The sequence below is a fragment of the Lepidochelys olivacea genome (genome assembly GCF_965140295.1).
Source record: "Lepidochelys olivacea isolate rLepOli2 genome assembly, chromosome: 15".
Lineage (NCBI taxonomy): Eukaryota > Metazoa > Chordata > Testudines > Cheloniidae > Lepidochelys > Lepidochelys olivacea.
The window spans coordinates 22,076,308-22,092,293 of record NC_140425.1 but is presented as its reverse complement, the minus strand read 5'-3'; the positions used below and the strand labels follow the sequence as shown (position 1 = coordinate 22,092,293).

General features: G+C 37.6%; 1 protein-coding gene across 7 annotated transcripts in view; it reads left to right on the top strand.

Moving 5' to 3' along the window:
* The window catches only part of SFSWAP (splicing factor SWAP), a 94,428-nt gene that overhangs the window by 56,280 nt on the left and 22,162 nt on the right, over window positions 1–15,986 (top strand). For 5 of the 7 annotated variants that reach the window (XM_084649366.1, XM_084649364.1, XM_084649369.1 and 2 more), the window contains exons 13-15: window positions 2,041–2,231; window positions 11,412–11,483; window positions 14,068–14,336. In XM_084649366.1, the coding sequence (XP_084505492.1) occupies window positions 2,041–2,231; window positions 11,412–11,483; window positions 14,068–14,336 (532 nt within the window). The remainder of the gene's footprint in view (window positions 1–2,040; window positions 2,232–11,411; window positions 11,484–14,067; window positions 14,337–15,986) is intronic. The other 2 variants (XM_084649367.1, XM_084649365.1) reach the window with 1 other exon arrangement.

Here is a 15,986-nt window from a genome sequence, read left to right as displayed (position 1 = left end):
AACAAAAACACTTAATTCTAAATCTTCTGAGATCCAAATATTTAAAGTTCAATGGTAAATTCAGTTCTGACCTGATTAACCTACATATCGACTTTACGCCATGTACATTTCCCTGTCTCTTCGCTTGCTGTGACTAATAATCAACTTTCACATATTGGCTACAGACCCAATTCCTTTTGGACTTACAGGCCATCAAGAGCCAGAGATATCAATTTCTTCTCACATCTTTGTCTCCACAGAGATTAGAGGTAACGTCTTCCCATTGCTCATCTTACTGCCGTGATGTAAAGATCATGATGCCATTCTTGTACCTCAACCTTTAGATAAAGTCCTGAGGAGAAAAAACACCCCTTTTACCATTCTATAAATTGGATAACTTACATATCCTTATCTACCTTCTTTATACAGACTAGAAATCTCACATGCACCTGATAAGGTTCAGAGATTTTTTTTTCTCTCCATATACGTGCCAGATATACACATCTTTACTCCATTCGCTCTTCATATACTTGGTGCAAATGTGAGAATACTACATCTGTTGGAACAGGTTTGGGACCTTGCTTCTTCCCCATGGATGGCAGCATATGTGTAGAATGTTAGATTTTCATTTCTTTCAAACATCAGTGATATCAAAAGTTTCTGAAAGTTGTAGCTATACATATCCCAGTTAGGTTGACAATGAGCAGGAATACAAGTTGAATTAATTTTGTTTTGGAACATTAGTTTGAAATTAACTGTCAGAACACTAAATGTTAATTCAGAAAATACTATCTTCTAGTTGTTTAACATGTATACATTTCCAGTTTTAACTCTCAAAGTATTTTTTTCTCTAGGAATTCCCTGTGGTCTTCAGGTCTACTGAAGAGATTTTATTTAAATGTTCAGTTATTGTGAAATTAGCTCGTTTCTTTGTGTTTTTAATGTCTAGTCAGAAACTTGACAAAATACTGTACAGAGTTGAAATAATCCAGTTCATTTATAGGACAACATTTGAAAATATCTTGATGTAGAGGAGAGTGTTTTTATACAATAATTAATCTATTGTAGATGAAAAAATGCTGTTCAGATTTTCCTTTTATCCAAAAAACAATTGAAAGAATATATATCTTGCCCTTCACTCCTAGAATATTAAAGATGATACATCTGCACTTGAAAGTAAATTGATGGTATATTTGCAGTTAAATGTGGGGACATGTCTGTATTTTGTTAGGTGTGAAACACATCATATTTAGTGGCATTCTATATTAAGAGTGTGTAACTAGTTGATCGTCAAAGGGAGCCACTTTCATAATGCTACAGAAAAATTATTCTCTGGGGTCATGTCCTAAACTGCACAGTTACAATGGTTGTACCTCAGAGAAGTGCTGTTGGGGATCTTGCAGGACAGGAAATGATGTAAATGAGAATGAAGTTGAACTCCTGGGAATATCTTCTGAGTAGATAAGAAACACACTTCTTAAAAAGAAAAAAAAATCTAATAAAAACTTCATGCACAAGAAGAAAAATTCCCTCTTTCCCGCTCTCCCTTCCCCAAGGTGGCTGTGCTGGGCTGTGAGCATCAGTACCCCTTCTGTCTCCAGCTTGAGTCGCTTTGGGGAAGGAAGGAAATGGTAGGCTTTCACTCCCTAGGACAACTCTGCAAATCTTGCATTTGGAAGTGTGGGAAGGGTTTTTATCTGAGTTTAACCATTTAGTATAAAAAGCAGTCTACATTGAAAATGGTAGCAGCAACACAAAGCCTTGTGCTGTCACTGAATATGTATGTTAATGGAGTGAGGGGCAGGAAAAGGATTAGTATCCCTATGCAGGTTTGGTGGTTTTAGGTCGACCTCTGTCCTTGTTGAGAAGACCCTAATAATCCACAATAAATAATGTTTGAAGAAAAACAGCCATTCTTTCTATAGGCTAACAGTTTCACAGACTAATGTGGCTTCATATTGTGTACCAATACATCGTTCCCAAAAGAAATGTGAAGATACTTGAGTTAGACACAGTAATTTTTTGTAAATTCCTTGCATCTTTGTATGTTCCCCCCATCAGCAAAGCAAAAACTAGAGGACAGACTGGCAGCTGCAGCAAGAGAGAAGCTAGCACAGGCCTCCAAGGAATCAAAAGAAAAGCAGCTTCAAGCGGAACGCAAACGGAAAGCTGCATTGTTCTTGCAGACCCTGAAGAATCCTCTGGCAGAAGCAGAAGTTGAGAAAATTGAGGAGAATTCCTTTAATATGGAGGTAAATTAAAAGTAAATTCCATGTACCGTAGTAGTTAATCGAGAGAACCTATGCACAGAAATTCTTTGACTACGTTATTTTTTAATTAAGCTGACTTAGAAGTTACGAGCTCTTCCTGGATAACAGGCACCTCAGTTTAGATGTCTGTTAGTCTTTTCAGATGTCTTGTATATTTTTTAGATCAACAGAAATTTATTGATCACAATTGGTAGATATTGGTAATAATATTTCTCAGATTTGTCAGTTTGTATGTTCTATACAATCAAATAAAAAAAAAAGCATGGTGTGATTTAAATCTAACGCATTGAAAATCCATGGATCAGTATCCGACCCACTCAAGATTGAAGTACAATATTATAGTATTTTTCATTTTCACTTTATTGCTTATTAATCTATATTTGGGTTTTAGAAGAGGCATTTTGAGGTTTCACCTGTGGTTTGCATATATGTGGTTTATTTAGAGAACTGAACTGAACTGAAAATTGAGTTAAATTTAGTGTAAAACTACGCTGCTGGAAATTCTAATACAAGACCCAAACAAGGTGTGTGCACAATAAGCCACGGGCAATTGGACACTGAGTTATAGTGAAAGGCTAACAGTGAGAGAACCCAGGGGTCTAATCATGCTGTCAGTTGTGTATCGGTTGACTTCAGTGGAAGTTGCACAAGCACAACTAATGGGATCACATGGTCCCTTGTGTTTTATTTTTGCTTTCTCTTTTCCACTGAGTCTTTATATAGTGTAAGGAACCTGTATTTTTGGTACTGGAGGAACTTTAAAGCAGCTACATATCTGTAACAAGTTGGTTTGGAGTATCAGGTTGCATATTTCTTATAATGCTCAGTCTTTGATCGGTGGGGATGATTACCTCTTACTGCCTGTCTAGAATGCCAGCAAGAAGATTATGGTTGGTCTACGCTGAAAAGTTAATCAGCATAGCTACATCTCATGGGTGTGAAAAAGAGACATAGTTAAGCCGACCTAACCCCTGGGATAGACACTTGGTCAACAGAAGAATTCTTTGGTCAACCTTGCTGTTGCCTCTCATGGAGGTGGATTACATACAGCAACTGGAGAATCCCTCCCATTGCTGTGGTGTCTACACTGAAGTGCTACAGCATAGTAGCTGTAGATATTCCATAGTAGTGTTTTAAATGTAGACATAGCCTTAGACATGTGACCTGTGAGAGGCTGCTTTCCCGCCTCTCTCTCGTACCACTAAAATACTTGTCTGCTGATATGGTTGTCAACCTCACTAGATCTAATACAAGGCAAGAATCAGTTGGGGAGTTTTCAAAAATCTTTGTTTGAGTCTGTACAGTATTGTTCTCATACAGGTAAAGGCTGAAAGTTGCTTGAATGTTGATAATTTAAGATCTGGTTCTGGGGAATAATAGAACTAGCAGTAGTGTCCCCTCACTGCCCTAAATGCCTCTCTGGATCATTGTCACCAAAGAAATTAAGGGCAATTGTCTTGTAAGTGTGAGCAGGTTACTGGAATTAACTATATCTGGATTAAAGATTACTGAATCATTAACCAGTTTTTTTCAGCAGACAGTAGAACGGCCAACTAATTTATCACTAGTATAAAACTATTACACGTTAGTCTACTGATAACAGATGAGCATAACAGTATCTTACTGGCTTCTTAAAGCCTGTAGCTTTAAGAATTATATAAATCCTTTTTTATAAGATTTGCATTTTAAGTAGCCAAGCTTTTAAAGAAGCAGCATAGATCAAAAGAAGTTAAATGTTAACACGTTCTAAAAGTATATTTGTTTTTAATTATCAGGAGACTAGCCGATTGATTTCCTTTTTTTTTAAGGAAATGGACTAAATTAAATAACAGGAATCTCTCTCATTTTACAGAATCTTGCATTTTTATTACAGCCATGTAACTGTCTTTTGAGTGAAAATGTATTTGCTCTGTCACTGCATGGTATAATTATCATAGACAACAGTAGTCATCAATCTTTGGTTCATAATTAAATCATGAAATACTGATCACAATGTATGTTACATCTTATAACATAAATGACAGCTAAAATTTTACCAGGCTAACTGTAGCTTTCTTTTTACTCTAGGAGTATCTTTAATTTAATTTTTAATTGATTTTCATTTCTACGCAATAATACAGGCTTAAAGTACATGTATAGTCCAAATAAAAAAGAATAACAGGACTGAAAAAATGCCATGATGGCTAAACAGAGTAAAAAAGGCAGTTAGAGACAAAAAACATGTATTTTAAAAATTGGAAGTCAAATCCAACTGAGTAAAATAGAAGGGAACATAATGTTTGGCAAGTCAAGTGTAGGAGTATATTTAGACAGGCTAAAAAATAACTTGAAGAGCAATTAGCAAAAGAGACACAAACTAACAGCAACATTTTTTTTTAAGTACATCAGAAGTAGGAAGCCTGCCAAACCATCAGTGATGGCACTGGATAATCGAGAAGCTAAAGGAGTACTCAGGGAAGACCATTCCATTGTAGAGAAGCTAAATGAATATTTTGCATCGGTCTTCGTTGCAGGGGATGTGAGGGAGATTCCCACACCTGAGCCATTCTTTTTTGGTGCCAAAGCTGAGGAACTGTCCCAGATTGAGGTGTCAATAGAGGTGGTTTTGGAACAAATCAACAGTAATAAGTGACCAGGACCATATGGTATTCACCTAAGAGTTCTGAAGGAGCTCAGATATGAAAGTGCAGAACTAACAACTGTGGTATGAAACCTGTTGCTTAAATCAGCCTCTCCACCAGATAACTGGTGGATAGCTAAGGTAATGCTGATTTTTTCAAAAAAGACTCCAGAGGCGATCCTGGCAATTACAGGCCAGTAGGCTTAACATCACTACCGGGCAAACTGGTTGAAACTGTAGTAAAGAGCAGAATTATCAGACACATAGATGAACATGACATGTTGTGAAAGAGTCAGCATGGCTTTTGTAAAGAAAAATCATGCCTCACCAATCTATTAGAATTCTTTGGGGGCTGGTCAACAAACATGTGGACAAAGGTGAGCCAGTGAACATAGCGTACTTGGAGTTTCAGAAAGGCTTTGACAAGGTCCTTCACCAAAGGCTGTTAAGCAAAGTAGGCAAGGATCAGTAACTGCTTAAAAGATAGGAAACAAAGGGCAAGAGTAAATGGTCAGTTTTCACAGTAGGGTCCCCAAGGATCTGTCCTGGGACCAGTGCTGTTCAACAGTCATAAATAATCTGGAAATGGTAGTGAACAGTTAGGTGCAAAATTTGCAGTCAATACAAAATTACTCAAAATAGTTAAGTCCAAAGATGTCCGCAAAGAGTTACAAAATTGGGTGACTGGGCAACAAAATGGCTGATGAAATTCAGTGTTGAAAAATACAAAGTAATGCACATTTGCAAAAATAATCCCAGTTATACATACAAAATGTTGAGGTCTAAATTAGCTGTTACCTCTCAAGAAAGAGATCGTAGAGTCATTGTGGATAGTTCTCTGAAAACATCTGTTCAATGTGCAGCAGCCATCAAGAAAGCTAACATAATGTTAGGAACCATTAGGGAAGGGATAGGTAATAAAACAGAATATCATATTGCCTCACTCACCTTGTCGCTCTAATATCCTGGGACCGACCCGGCTACAACAACACTGCTTTGCTTTAGTTCCTGACATAGGCAACAATCCTCTAGTGTCTAGATATAGACCTATCTACCTTGTTGATGAACTGTGATTGAAAGTGAAAGCTAAAGCCTTAGGGGAAAAGCTGGAGAAGTACATAAGGATGGCCATACTGGGTCAGACCTATGGTTCGTCTAGCCCAGTGTCCTGTCTTCCGACAGTGGCTAGTGCCAGATGCTTCAGAGGGAATAAACAGACAACTTATCAAGTTATCCATCCCTGTTGTCTACTCCCAGCTTCTGGCAGTCAGAGGTTTGGGCACTCCCAGACCATGGAGTTGTGTCCCTGATCATGCTGGCTGACTATGTAGATAGATTCAAAGAATGAGCAAACCCATTTTACCTCTATCAAATGGTTTTTGAAGTAATGCTAGTGCTGCATTTTATTTTATACCTTCAAAATTGATTCCTCTAGTACCACATGTGTAGGATGTGTGACGCTATCAAATCTAACTGATGTTTTTAAGCTTTTTTGCATTAAACTGTACCTTGAAAATAGTCAAATTGGTTTCTGCTGTAGTTGCATTTTTACTCCTGTTTGTATGGTTCTCTTGTAGCCTCTAACAGCTATAAAAATAAGAGAAACAGAAAACTGAACCTTACAGGTGGAATGCAAAGCAGTGTAATTTTTTTAAAAAGTTTTATCTTGACTTATGACTACAATATACATGCACATCTCTTGAGGCAATTAACACCAGAAACAATTTAGGACTTTGTGAGTAGAGACCCAGTACCAAAAGTTACCGAGAGCTCTGAGTGACGCTGGTAGCCAGTGGGAATAAAGGGTTCTATAGCAAAAGCAATATCTCTTTTGGTCTTTCATTGTCTTAGGCTTGAAGATCTGTTCTTTGTTCTTTTCTTTTAGATGTTTGTTGTTTTTGTGCTGTGTATGACAATATTTTTAACTCTATGGAGGGTAACATGTTAACAATTGAAATGAAAATTCATAATGCAGTCTAAAAGTAGAAAGCTATTCAAAATTTGTCAAGCCTAAGAGGGAGATCTAAATCAATGTCTTGCACACATTTTTCATATTTACTAATATAGTCAGGAGTATGACAATTAAATAATATACAGTTGGGGGTTGCTTGGATTTTTGTATGCTGCTATTCATTTCAGTTTTTTATTAAATGGATAATTTAAAAAACATAAATTAGATGTTGTCACCTGCTTTGGTTGTGGAATGGACTTTAGTGTCATAACTGATCACATAATATCCATCGCCTCAGGTAAAATGTGAGTCTTTTCAGGGTCTTCTGTTTCACCTTGTAACTAATGCATTTTTCAAAACATTCTTCTTTAAGCACTGATTCCATCCTGTGGAAGTCCATTAAAGTTTTGCCATACAAGCAGTATCAGGGACTTAATCCTCAGCCATTCTTTTAAAAAAAAAAAAAAATGAAAAGCATAAAATATATTTACTTACTTAGTGACAGGTTTCTGTGGAGAAAAAATGTAAATAAAATCTACTAATTAACATTTTGAGTCGTGGTCTTTTGGCCCTAGTAATAGTTCAAAAGCTTCACAATGTACCCAGATGTTAAACGTTTTTTGGTAGCCTTCTCTTCAGTTCCAAAACCTTTCTCTGTTCCTTCTGCGATGACATGTCTCCTCTGTGATTCCATCAACTGTAGAGCTGTAAGAAAGTCACACACAGCAGTTTTGTTGTGGTAACCACATGACGGAGGAGAGGCCGCGCCAAATTTGAGTAAGTGGCATTCTGACCTGGCACATGAGGTGAGATGCTGTTTCAAGCCAGGTGGTTCTCCTTATTGGTGGGGAGCAGAGGCACACAGAGCCAACTGTGGAGAGTCTGCTCCTTGCCACTGGCAGTAGCATCCAAGGGATGACCATGCTGAAATGAGCCGCCATTAGGGAGCAGAGGCGCCGGGGAGGCACTGTGGAGGGAGAACCTGAGCTGTCACTGTGGTAGCAGTGCCCGGTCCGTGTGCCGCTGCCCATTCTGGGCTGTGATAGCAACTCTTTTCTGGGGACCCTAGTGGTGGGGAGTAGGACTGGATGTGGGGCAGTTTTGTGGTTTTGGTGTGACTGTATCAAAACCACAACTTTTGTATAGCCTTGATTATCTGCACCTTGGGAAAACGTTTGACTGTTTATTACGAAGAGCTCTCATCTAGTCTGCTAGATGAGGCTCCCATGGGGATTCATTGGTTTTATCCTAGCCCTTCTTGGAATTTAGCTGTAAAACATCAGAAGCTACTGTTCAAAATGAGGGTCAGTCTTTCTATTCCTTTCATAAATCCTGTAACTTAACTGCTTTGTCTCTGATTCCTGTTTTTGACACCCTTCTGCCCTTTGTGATTTCCAATATGTCATTCCAGTTGTGGTCATATACTTATGACCAGTATTTTGTCCCTTCATTTCAAAGTTAATTTGTCTCATAGTCTGTCCTTCTGAGAAGATCCCACATGTTTGTTCTCACTGTAAGAAATGGCTGTAATTTGGGGCCTTATGGCAAAAAAAATTGCTTGACAGTTTTGCTGAACGGTCAGTACTGAAGTCAAGTGTGTGCTCTTTCTCAAGCTGCTGTGTTTTTTGGATTTTTTTGTGCTAGAATATCTTTCAGATTTTGTTTTCATGGATTTCAGATTTTTTTTTCCCACATGTTTGGCTACTGGCTTGTATTTATACAATAATTCAATGGTGAGGAAACATGAAATTAGGTAAATGATACTTTAAAAAACAGAAGCACTCATTCATCAGTAGTATTTTTTGTCTTTATATATAGTTAAAACAGCACTTCAGTGAAACCTCACTCATTTTGCTAGAGGATGTCAAAATACAAACACATACAATTACATATACAAAATACACAAAACTTTGCCTTGATAAAGTTTCCCCCCGAAAACCCATCATGATAGTTTTCTTCAGGTGTTTTACTTTTGTTTATTGGATGGAGATGAAACTTCAGATAATGCCATATTATGGAATTTATTGACGACAAAAGGTTCTCTTTAAAAAACACCATAAAATGTACTTGCTACAAGATAGCTCTGTTGAACATGACGATACTCATCTCCACCCTATGAAGATCTAAATTTAGACGGTGCATAGTGTACTGTGTAGTGAAACCTGTTTTAAGGCTCTAATGAAACCAGTGAAAGTTGTCAGCTGCATAGTGATCATCATATCATATAATTATTGAATTTAGGAATACTTTAAAGTGGTCTCTACAAATATTTACTGGAGGGGAAATTTACTACAACTACCACTGTAGATCTTTGCTCTTTAATGAAATAAACAGGACGGTTAAACTCAGTTGATGCATCTTTATGTACAAGATATATAATTTATAATTCCAAACTTTTTACTGTTAATGGCTTTGGACCAGGATATTGTAACCAGGGAATGTGCCAATATAATGTTAGTCACTTTTCATATCTCCATTTTAATAACCTCAACCCACAGCCACATTTGAATCTCTGTACAGCAGTTTGGTCTACTCTCTGGATTATTTTGAATTTAGCAGTTTCATTTACACTTCCAATGAAAGGTTGACTTCAGACCATTAATCCTGCATATGATGTACTGTGCAGACCTAAGGTGTGCAATAAGTAATACATTCATTTTCCCACCTGCCTCTGACAGCTAAAATCTTGTTACATAGATTTTTAGAGCAGTGTTGTGTTTACACCTCTGAATTGTGGTAGCTGCATGAAAAAATTAAGTGATCCAAAGAGATGTCTGAGTTGCACTGATGGAAAATGTTTGCTTATGACAGCATTTCTTCATGAGTTGGATGTTTCGATACTGTAGTTAATAAGTGTATTGTTTGATTTTTCTGTTCCAGCTGCGGTGCTTGTTTATATATTTTTAAATTTGTGTATAATTTAAGGCAAAGGCATGTCAAGTTGCCTAGTTGTATAATCCTACTCATCTGCTGTGTAAAATATCATCTACAGAGTAGTGAGAGGCCAGCTAATTGGTCCTATTTTCTCTGGAAATATTTTGTTTTTTAAATATCCAAATTATGATCTGTGTTGCCTTGAAATGTAGCAAGTGTTAACCCTTTTTGTTCTTATTTTGCTGTTGTAGAGAGTTGATAAATTTATCAGGTTTATTGCTGATCAACAAAAATTGGTTGCTTGAGTTAATCTATTAAGGCGAAAGACAAATCAAGTATATATCATGGTTGTGTGCATTAATTTGTGGTGAATGAGAATTGATATGTAAATTAGATACACCCCTCAAGCTCTAACAGATTACTAGGGCTGTGCTAGGTGTTAAGTGTGGGTATCACAGTTTCAACTTGTTTTATGTTAAACATTTTCTGCAAATGTAAATTTAATTTCAAAGTTATCTCTGTTTAAGAATAACAGGCTGTTTGTTACATTGTTGAATGGTGTTTTATTATGGTATTATGCAGAGCTTACTCTTGTTTTTTGGTTCATATATATATTAGATTTGGGATTTCTGTGTATAACTTTAGGTAGTTGGAAAGGTGATTCTTTAAAATTCTCTAATTTTTCAGGGTTGCTTAAATAATACATTTAAAAACATAATTTGTCATAAATGTTTCTGACCAGCCATCACACACCAGCAAGCTTTCTACTGAGTGCGCAAGTATTAAATGAAAAGCTTTAATTATATAATATAGGGCCTGAATTTCCTTTCTTCTACACCAGTATTATGCTAGTGTAACTGATATATAAACAGTGATAACTGTTCTGGATATTCAGGTCCATAGTGTGCATAAGCTCATATATATGAAAGACATTCTCTCTGTTCTGAAAAATGACTAAAGAAATTAGCCTTAAAAATTCAGCAGTTCTTGTCTACAAGGGAACTGCATTAAATAGCATAGTCATACTCCTCTTGATACAATAAAAGACAAGTTTAAGTTCTTGTGGCAAATTACATTAGAGCTGTTTCTCCCAACTATTCTTCAAACAGTGTTTTGAGTTGTGAATGCTTTTAACTTCCAACAGGATTTCCCCACTATCGCAAATGTATAAAACTCACACAGACTGTCAAACTTAAATCTGTAGAATCTCAGCAAAGGGGGTGCTACATTAATGTTGTTTGAAAACTAATTCACTCACCTGAAAATTACTTTTAAGGGTTTACCTGATGCATGTCATTTGCTGCTGCTTTTTCTTTTTCTTTTTTGTAACATGAGGAGCTACTTAACATTGTCTGGTTTTTAATGTTTAAGTTTATATGTACATTTTGTTCCCAAGATACATTGCCTTTTTCAATAGCTAAATTTAAACTGCATCTAGGATTCTCTTGCTCTGGGTAGCGTTTGGTTCGCGGCTTTTTTGCCCACATGTCACTGCTTTGATATGCCATCGGACAGCTACTCTATTTCCATTCTGTGAAATGAGTTGTTGGTGTTGATTGCTTAGTCTGTGGATATCTACCTCATGCAAACCACCAGAACATGTCACCCAGACCTGAGGCAGCCATGGTGATCATAAGTAAGTGGTGTTCCTTGTCACAAGAGGGGAACAATTGCCCTCCTGGATTGTCAGCCAAAAACTTGGAATTCTTTATTTCAGAAATGCCAAGAGGGGAAGTGTCATCAACCAGGGAAAAGAGTCAGAAGGCTCTGCCATGAGTACTGTAGCAAGGTAAATTAATTTAAGCCATACTAGTGATAGGGCCATTTGGAATAATGACATAGTATTTAATACTAATACCTGCATTCACATCCTGTTTAATTACAGTTACAATCTTGGTTGCTTCGTCCTTTTGGCATCTGCTTTCTCACTCAGCTCCTATTTAAAATTATGATACAACGTTCTGAAAATGCCTTTGTGAAATATATTACAATATTGGAAATTATAATGTATTCTAAAACCATGAAGGAGAGCGAGGAGCCGCCCATTATTCTCAGACCAGGGGAGCTTTCTCATAAACACTGAAATGACTCTTGCATAAAGCTAGTAAAAGATTGCATAACAATGTTATGTGCCTGATAGCATCAAAATGAAGCAGATAGTTTAAGTGTTTAAATGATTAACTGAGCTGTGTTTATATTTTTAGTTTACAAGAACTTTTTTTAGTAATTCGGAGTTGTACAGTTGAATTGTACCCATTATTAAGGGGATATTAAGCTATTTTCTGCTGTTCTTTTTCTCAGGTTTTCTTCACTTTTTTCAGCTTCTGTTAGTTTCCCAAAGTTTTTCTCATCCCTCCTTTTGGAAAGGCATTTTGTATCTTATGTTTTTAATGCTTATTTGCTGCGCTGGTTTTTTGGGGTTGTTTTAGTCTGGGATTAAAACCTTGGCAGAGTCAGTCGGTTTTGTTTAATACACACAGCAATTCTCATGCACTCCTACAGTTTATAGATCACAATTGCTTATTGATTTGGTGCTTTAGAGAGCTTAGACATAAGCCTTGGGAAGCTGAAATGAAGAAAGGTGACATTGTAGGAGGGAGAGACGCTAGGAGAGTCTCTTACATAATGGTTTATGTTCAAAAAGAAAATTGGGGTACTGCACTTGCTGATGTATGAAACATGTCCGGAGAACAAAAATAGGCCATAGTAGTCTGCTTGGAAACCTTAAAGATTAGAGATGATAAAGCTGTCTGAAGTAGCGCATAAATTGTAAGGGTAGCTTTATTTGAAACAGGTTTCTAGTAAACTAATCATCTTGAAATAAGAGGAGCAGTCTCATTTTAGTTCAAGTGTTGATGCTGTCGTCTTTATGGTCTTTGAAGCATACTACTACAATACAGCTTTATTGCCATGTTTTTTGTAAATATCGTTGTAAAATAGCTACTGTCAATTATAGTTCAGAGAGGAAACTGACTTTGGCGTAATATTTGACCTGAAACAGAGCGTCCAAATGTCTTGAAGTGTTGACTTGACATAATCACAGTAGAGAAAGGAGGAGAGCAAAAAAGATTACCAATTTCTGATTTGCTTATTCTAAGTTTTAACATATTAGTTGCTGTTCAAGTCACAGCAGGTATCACAGTATCAAATGGTGGAGTTGTCAGACCAAGCAGAGTGGAAATTACGGTGGGATTAATCTGATTTCTCCAGGTGCCTTGAAACAGCAGTTTGAGGATTGACAGAATTTGAAATAAGGAGCAAACGTACAGTGTCTGACTTGATTTGTTGTCAACAAGCCATTTCAGCAGAGTTCTGAGGCAAAAAATGATCAATTGAAATTTTCTTGGAGTGTGCAGTGTTTAATTGACTGCAGACTAAATTATTAATTTAGCATGAATTCAGCAATCACCCTTTTGATCCTTAGGGTAAAGGTAGTTTTATGGACTTAGAACCCTTTTTATACAAAATGTTTACTTTACAAACTAGAGAAGTGATTTGTAATGGTATTTTTTCTTCGTTTTGCTACTTTTGTGTACATTGCAATCAAACTAATACAGTGTTGGATGAAAGGTTGCCTTGTTGCATTAATACTGAATGTTGAATGTATACAGGGATTCCTTTTTTAGAGTATATGTGTCCAGTTTATCCCTTTAAATTGAGGGCATAAACTGAGGAGAACCTGTCTATCTGATACTACCAGATTCTTCAGAACCATCATTAATCTTTTAAAACCGAGGTTGAAATCTTCAAAATTGTGCCCAGATTAGGCTCGCACAAACCTGTTTGCATGAGAGTATGGGGGGCAATGTCGGCCTATGTTAAGCTCTGGCTGAAGCATGCATACATTTTGAAAGATTTCAGCCTTACCTCTCCAGACTGTTTTATATAATGTTTCTGCAGCATTTGAAAATGTAAAGTGTTGATGGGGTTATGTTTTGGTAGCTCTTGTGGAGTTAGCAGCTAATTTTGATCTAATTTATGTTGGGGTGCCCAGGGCTTTTGCTTGATGCTTCAGTTTATATTTTCATAACTCAAAAGAAATATTTAGTAAAATAAATGAGTGTTAATTTTTAATATGATTGCTGATAGACTCCTCCAGTATTCCTTCCCTCAAAGATCAGTAAAGTACATATAGCAAAACCATTACACGGAGATGCTAAGTGACTTTATCAAGGCTACACTGCAAGTAAGTGGCAGTCCCAGGATTAGACCTGAATATCTGGCTCCTAGCTCTTTGCTCAGTGTACTCTAGGCCAGTCTGTTTCTAACATGCATATGTGTGAGATCTGATAGATTTCCTCACATTGAAAATCTTCATAATCTTTGCTGAAAACTGAAAGTCATGTTAATAATTGATTTATTTCTTATTTCAGGCTGTCAGTAACATGCCATATCCTTTATTGACTGGAGTCAGAACTTTACCCACCGTAGAAGTGAAATCATCAGAAAGGCCTTCAATCCAAAACAAAGATCCTCCCAAAGATGAAGAAAAGGAAAAGAAAAAAAAGAAACACAAGAAAAGATCTCGGACAAGATCTCGGTCACCTTCCAAATATCATTCGTCGTCTAAGTCCAGGTCTAGATCACATTCAAAAGCAAAGCATTCACTTCCCACTGCCTATAGAACTGTCAGGCACTCAAGGTGGGTTTGGAAGTGGAAAGTATGCTTTACTATTCTATTTGGGCTAGTATTTAATTTGCCTCTGCACCTTTTTCTATACACATTAGAAAGAAAATCCGCTTGTATAATGTAGATAAGAGAACTGGAAAACATTTGAGTCAATATATAATCTTTATATTTGATAATGTTATGAAAGATTTCATTTAAGTATTTCCAAGATAGTTTCTAAGCACAATTTTAGAGTGAATCTACTAAATGATTCTAACTGGTCCATTAAACACTTGTTGATGGTCTGTGGTTGTGTTAAGTCATAGGGCGATGACTCCCTCTATTTCCAACTATTTCTACAGGTGTTTTTATTCATTTCAAAGAGGAGCCTGGACACCTGTAAAATAGCTGGGAACAAAGGTGGGGAGCCAATGGGGAGGGGGGTCTGCAGCTACATCGGCAGAGGAAGAAGTATGAGCTGTCCTCCGTGACCAGGGCCACCAGCAGGACAAACTGCAAGCAAGAGTGTCAGGAGCTACCCATGGCTTTGCAGCTAGTACTGGGATAGAGAAGTAGAGCAGAGTAAGGAAACAAGGTGTCATGTCCAGATAAGCAGTGGAAAAGAGAGGAACAGGTGGTTGAGCAACACACTCAGGAGAGTAGAGAACGAAACTAAGCAGTTGGGCAAGGGATCAGAGAAAGGGAGAGAAACAGATTAGACTGGAAAGGGAGCAAAAAAACTGTGTAACTAACTTGGTTAAAAAAGCCCATTACAGTCAGTTAAAAATACAGAACTACATTCCTGTTATATTACCACATAAGCAAATATTGCAGTCAACACAGGAAAGTTGCGTGATTGCAAATGGGAGAGGCGTGTCCATGAGACACTTGAGATGTGGTCCACACTGTGAAAAAGTCCCCAAACCCTTTTAGTACCTTAGAGTTCTTTGGGTGATTTTCCACGCAGATTCCACTCTTAGTGCTCATGTGTCCTATGCACTTCATCGGATTCTCTTGGCTAGCTGTTTACCTTGGGGGATGCTTGCATCCTAGGTGCCCTGATGCCATGCCCTCTCAACTCACTCGTCTGAGGGCATAAAGGGCAGAGCAGGCCCAACAACCTCTCAGGCCCTTCTTTACTGCCTCTGGCTGTGAGGTGGAACTCCTGGCATCATTGCTCACTCTGCAGTTCATCTTAGATTTCGGATAGTGTTAGTGTAGTTAAGTTTCCGTTGCTTGTTGACATGTATATAAAACCCTGAATTTGATCCTCTTTCAGTCACTTGAGTTTCATTTTGTTGAGGACAGTCCCCCTGCACTCTATATAGCGGTGCTATGACCACGGCAGAGGCTAAATCACTAGGGTATTAAACATGTCTGTCAGACATGTCCCCCATCTAACTCTGCTGGGCCAGTCAACAGTGGACATTCTTGGTGCCTGATATGCCTTGGGGAAGGACACATTCTGCAGCATTGTTCCATGTATCATTTCTTCTCCAGGTGTATCCAGAGAGTGAGGGAGTTGAGAATAAAACTTCTCCTTGTGGAGAAGTCAGTGCAGATCTTCTCAGACTCTGAGAAGTCTTGGGAGAAGCCTCAATCTGTGGATTGGTCAGTGTCCTGGTGAGCCATGACTCCATTCTGAACTCACAGGCCACTTCTTAGCCCTTATTCATCCCCGAC